At 36.3% G+C, this 5668-nt stretch overlaps 1 protein-coding gene across 7 annotated transcripts; it reads left to right on the forward strand.

Annotated features, from left to right (window-relative positions):
- The first annotated feature begins 357 nt into the window (after positions 1–357).
- Positions 358–4722, forward strand: LOC106407620. Of its 7 annotated transcripts, XM_022713101.2 has the most exons (6): positions 1418–2156; positions 2298–2371; positions 2482–2615; positions 2951–3057; positions 3193–3219; positions 3297–4722. In XM_022713101.2, exons 3-6 carry the CDS (start codon positions 2490–2492, stop codon positions 3367–3369), a joined length of 333 nt encoding a protein of 110 aa, XP_022568822.1. In that variant the 5' UTR covers positions 1418–2156; positions 2298–2371; positions 2482–2489; the 3' UTR covers positions 3370–4722. The 7 variants fall into 7 exon arrangements, 2 of the variants coding, with proteins under 2 accessions (XP_022568822.1, XP_022568821.1); XM_022713100.2 differs by having other exon boundaries at positions 1418–2371; XR_007328713.1 differs by having other exon boundaries at positions 1418–2371; positions 2951–4300; positions 4404–4722.
- Positions 4723–5668: the final 946 nt, after the last annotated feature.

Raw genomic sequence — 5668 nt, forward strand, 5'->3', positions numbered from 1 at the left:
TATAGAATACCAAATTAGTTTTGTCAATTTCTGAAATGTCAAAGTTGTATCAGTTGTACCAGTAATACTCGTCTAGTATATAATAAAAAAATTATATCAATTGTTTATATGTCTAGCTATAGGGGTTGTACTTATATTTTCACACTATAGATTTATAAAAATATATTTGATGTTTGTTTATCCTAATAATATGGCTAATATAATTAATAAACTTAAAAAATATAAAGTATATAATGTAAAATTACGAGTGTAATGTAATAATTTAAAAACAAATTGAAAAATCTCAAATAAAATAGATGAAATTTTGTCATCATATACCAATTAGAATATTTACTATAACATTTATATATTAGTTATACAACTTTTAACATGTTTAGTTGTACGAGTTATACTAGTTGTACTCACTCGAATGAGAGAATGACATAATGAAAATTGTGTGGCTGTGAGTGGTTAAAATTAAATAAAGAGAATGAGATAGAAAGAGAGAGAAGGAGAGATGTATGAAATCGTGTGGTCAAGATTAAAACATAGATGAGATGATCCAATGGATTATGTTGCCCATTCGTTAATGGCAAAATTGTCATTTTACTTTTATTGGTCTATGTAGATTTTTTTAGGTGGTTGTAGATTTTTTTTTTTGATCATTTGGTCTATAAGAGATTTTGGTTCGTGGCTGTCACAATCGGATCACGAGCTCATTCGTAGGTTGGAGAAGACAAATGAGGTCTGAAGCTAGCTTGTGGTGTCTCAATCGACGATGGTGGTTGACGAGCTTCATCGTCGAGGCAAACGCCGTGGGATCGAGTTTATGTCGGATGCGTCATGTATTGCCATCAAGACTGGACGCCGGAGACGCTGTGTTGCCATACGAACAAAGAAGAAGACGACCACAATTTTTTTTAGGTTGTAATTATTTTTTGGTCAATTAGTTTCATTAAGGGTATAAAGGTAAATTGACATTAATAGATACAGATTAATATCATCAACTCCAGTCTCTTAATTGAAGTTCTTACCTTCGGGTAAGAGACGGTTCTTAACTTTTCTTAGATTTTAACTAAGAAAATCTAAAAACCGTTTCTTAAAATAAGAGATATAAGAGTCGTTTCTTAGCCGAAAAATGTAAAAAAAAAAACAAAAAAATGTCAAATCATGAGTTAAAAAAACTCCGTGAGACCGAGTTAATCACGCCCTTTTAGGTCAATTTCAGAATTTGATCTTCGAAACGGCAATCAAAAAAGAAAGTCCATGAAACGACGTCATTTTAGTGAAGAGACGTGTCTTAAGAAGTCGTCATCACCAAATGTACCATCAATGGATCTGGAGATTGTTGGCCTGTCACGCTCTCGTTTTCGACGACGATTCGATGACAACCGTTGTCAACTCCCCGACGGAACAGCCTGTTTATTGACCGGTACGATGTTCGTCACCTCCTCTCTTCTCTTGCTCCTCCCTGACTTGGAATTGGACCTCTATCATGAGCGTTATATTGATTTGATTTACCGGCGGTATCTCTATCTCTTGCGCATGATGAGAGAGAGAGAGAGAGAGAGAGAGAGAGAGAGATTTTAATGTTTTGTTTTCTGTTAGGTGATTGCGTTAGAACCCTTTTATGTGCAAGTTGGAATGTGTATTTCTGATATAATATGAGCACTGTCTCATATCCCATTAGAGTCAGATAGGTACTTGGACACCATTTAGATGTTCCATCCCTGATTCTAAGCACATTGATTTATTAATTTCTTTGTCCTCAATGCTTTCTTGGTCTCCCTAACTAAATCCTAGGTTGCACGTTGATGTTTTCTGGTTCTTCTTCTTCTGATTATCACAATCAAAATTGTTGCATTGATGGTTGCTAGAACCGGAAATAGCATGAAACTAGAAAAAAATCTCTGGTTTAGGCAATGATTTTTTCTTCCATTGTTCTTTTTGTTATCCTTGTGTTCTTCTCCACTCTCCAGTTGGTATGTTCAGAAATTTGATCGTATTTATTATTTTCGCTCTTGCACCCCCAAATATCAATGGAGCTTTCAGCAAGTACAAATGCCGATGGTTTTCGCGCTGTGCCCTATTCTTACGAAATCTCCTGTGGTTTTGATGATATAGAATCGGGCTTTAACCCGCCTTTCCCCGTGCCTGATTATTTACTTCAACACTTGGTAACTTACTGTTTTGGCAGATTGTTCCCTTTAGAAATAGGCGGGCTTTGGTCGCTTCTTTGGTACTTAAAACTGACATGGCCATGTAAACATCTGAAAGGTGCATATGTTATTCTAAGGACTACCATGTCTAAGTTTCAGATGCTCGGAGAAGAGATGGAGTTGTCACAATCCCACCTGTACTGCCCCTTGTCATGGCAGCAAAAGTAAACAAGGTGACTGTATATACTCTTTTCCTGTATTTCCCGTATCCACAATCTCTTATATAATAACCCTACAAACCTTAGTTAAAATCATTAGCTTCTCTTCTCTTCTCTTACGGCAGTTGTGATCATGTCTGACCAAGGAGGATCATCTCAAGGAAAAGGATCCCAAGGAGAAGGATCACAAGTGGATCCGGAAAGGAAGTATGGAACCATTGTTGATATCAACCATTGGAAGTGTATCTTTTGCTACAAGGTGACTGGTGGTGGACTTTCACGTCTGAAACAACATCTTGTTGGAGGATATAAGAACACAAAAAGTGTGCATTATGTCCAAAACATGTTTGAGTTGAGTTGCACAATAACATGATCAGAAGAGCTGAAAATTTTTTGGAGTATGAGTAGAATGATTCTGAATCTGAGTAGGATTTTAGCTATTGGTGTTTTCATTTGGTATTTTCAGCTGTGTTTTGCTATTTAGAATTGATATTTGCATTGTTGTTATGAACCTTTGAGTTTTAGTAATATGGATTTGGTGTTTCTTGTCGTAATATATGTATATATGGTCTTTTGTATACTTTTTTGTTGCAGGATACGCAAGACGCTCGCCTTTTGGCGTCATGCCTCATGGCTCTAAGCGCTATGCTACCACCTCCTCGCCTAATGTCGTCATACTCCATTTCAAACCAAGAGTACAGGTGGGATTAAGATGATAGAAAGTCATGACTTACTAATAACCTAAAAATGAGTGCACATCCGATGATACATTTCTGTACAGTTCTGACTTCTGGTGTTTGCAATTTGTGGTTCTCCTTACTTATGTGAGATATCAGTATGTCAATACATGTGTGTTGCCAAAGGTTCGTACTTTTAGAACCGGGCACCATGAGAATTTCACATTAGTAATTGTTTTTCCTGTACATTTTTCCTTTTTCAGCCACCAACTGAGAAATTACATTAATCATGGCAAGAACTTCGAGTTTTGCAAGCAAACATGGCGGGCAATCTGAGATTCTCATGTTGAGAGCCAAACAAGGAGTCAACCCAACGTTTGGGTTCTTGATGCCAGAGACCATCAGCTTCACCCTTACTTTAGGTTTCTTGTTGAACATCAAGGGCTTTTGACAGGAACGTCTTCTGTAGAAGATAAAAAAAATTGAAGATGGGAAGAATGGGGGAGCTTTGTCCTTGCTTGGTTCGGTTTATGGAACTGTATAAGATGAAGATACTAAAAAGAAGAGTCAGCAAGGGGCTGTAAAACAAACGAGTCTGCTGAAGATGATGATTCCAATGGACCTGAAGGGTCAAGAGAAGCTGCAAAGATTGCAGCAGTGAGAGAGATGTAGCCGCTAAGCAGTTTCTTCCGTCAAACGATCACACACATTGTATAGAAAGAAACCCTGAGGAAGCAGATCAATACAGTAGATAATGCAGCAGAAAAACTTTTGTCTTCTGAAAAATTGCAATCTTCCACAATGCTGGCACAACCCAAGCTTGAACTGCAACTTGTGAAGCCGCCTATTGAGATGAAAAGAGCGATTGATAAGATAGTTGACTTCATCCAGAAGAACGGAATGTTTCCATTCTTAGGTCGTAAGGAGATCTATTAACCACAGCAAAAATGTGGATTATTCCAAGGAAAAACGTAGCCATCATCACAGATCCAGGAAGCATGATAAGCATATATTGATTCATCAGATGATGACCATCACCACCGACCCAGATTCAGTATACGCAAGCACGAGGACTCGTCAGACGATGAGCATGGTCATAGACACAGTTCTAGTAAACGTACAAAGAAAAGATGAGAAAACAGTGGAAAACGAGAGTGTTTCAAAGTCTGATCCTGAAGATAGCATGCAAAACTAACCAACTCAAAGTTTCAGATGAGCTAAGAGCCAAAATCCGTGCCATGTTAGCTGATACCTTGCAAGTTCTTTTGTAATTCATTGACTATCTATAATATTGAGACTTTTTGGATAATAGAATAGTATTGGTTGATAATGGTTATAGGGTCCGTGACGCCTGTCTGATCGTTTTTCAGGTGAATTGGTCGGTGAGCATCTATCTATCTATCTATCTAGAAGGCATTAAAGGTCATGAAAAGCGATGCCTTTGTGTAAAGGGCCGTCTCTTGAGATGCTTGGAAGTAGGGATGAAGTTAAGAGTGTAGTCTCTCACTTTTGTTGACGTAAGAAAGGAACTCTTACAAAGAGAACGTTTTTTAATGTATAATTGTTGTCAGTGTCTTTAGTTGTATTACTTGAAGCTTACCCTTGTTGGACGGACCTTACTTTACTTAGCCCCTCTTCTCGATTGCAAAAGGCATCTTTTTGGGTTCGAATATCTCTTTTAAAAACCGTATATTTCATTTCTTGAATTTCATTGGTTGGTGCTTTGTTGGAGGCGCCTTTTATTTTGTTTTTCAACGCCGACCCTTCACATAGTTCTCAACTTCTCATGAGTGCTAAAGAATCTTTGGATTGATAAGGGGTTTACCTTTAAATTGATCAAAAAAGAAAGATCTCTGAAATATCTCGGGTGTTTTTTTTGTGTGGAGCAAATCGGGGTAAAATAAGAAGAAATAGTTAGAAAACAATCATGAAAAAGAACAAAAAAAAAAAAAGAATTGCGCTAAGTAGTAATTAGAGTTGAGATTTAGTGGGAAAGAATCATAATTTGTATTCTTACTCCTTTCAGCATAAATAAAGAAATGTGTTCTCACGTTATTTCCATCATTAGCAGATCTGTTTGTAGTTGGGTTTAAACTTTAAAGTTTAAACACATGACAGCAACAAAAGTAGTTCAATTCTGCAAAAATTATACAAATATTAGTGCATGCATAAACAGACATATTTTTAGAGCGTGCATGATAATTCCAAACCCATACGAAAATATTTTCCTTGGGTCTATATATATATATTTCTTTTTGAAAACGTGAAAATTTTTCAAGAGACCCTAGCACCATTTGTGTCCATCCTCCAGGTTGTTGCCACTAAAGCTTGTAAATTTTTGGGTTAAATTTTTTTTTTTTGAGAAAGAATTTTTGGGTTAAAATTGGCTCCTATTTTTATTAAATCTCCTCTGGCCCCAAGTTCATGTTTCATTGACTTCTATCCAGGGGCTACACTACTTTACTTGAGGCCTGAGGGGCAACTGCCCACCATGGATTTTGAAAATTAGAGTATTTTTGTACTAATTTTAATAATGTCCCTGTTAATAACCCAAATTTATAAATGTATATAACAAAAAATATTTCTAGATTAAAAAAAAAAATATATATATATATATATATATATATATATATAT

Source organism: Brassica napus, chromosome C9 (assembly GCF_020379485.1).
Source record: "Brassica napus cultivar Da-Ae chromosome C9, Da-Ae, whole genome shotgun sequence".
NCBI classification, from domain to species: domain Eukaryota; kingdom Viridiplantae; phylum Streptophyta; class Magnoliopsida; order Brassicales; family Brassicaceae; genus Brassica; species Brassica napus.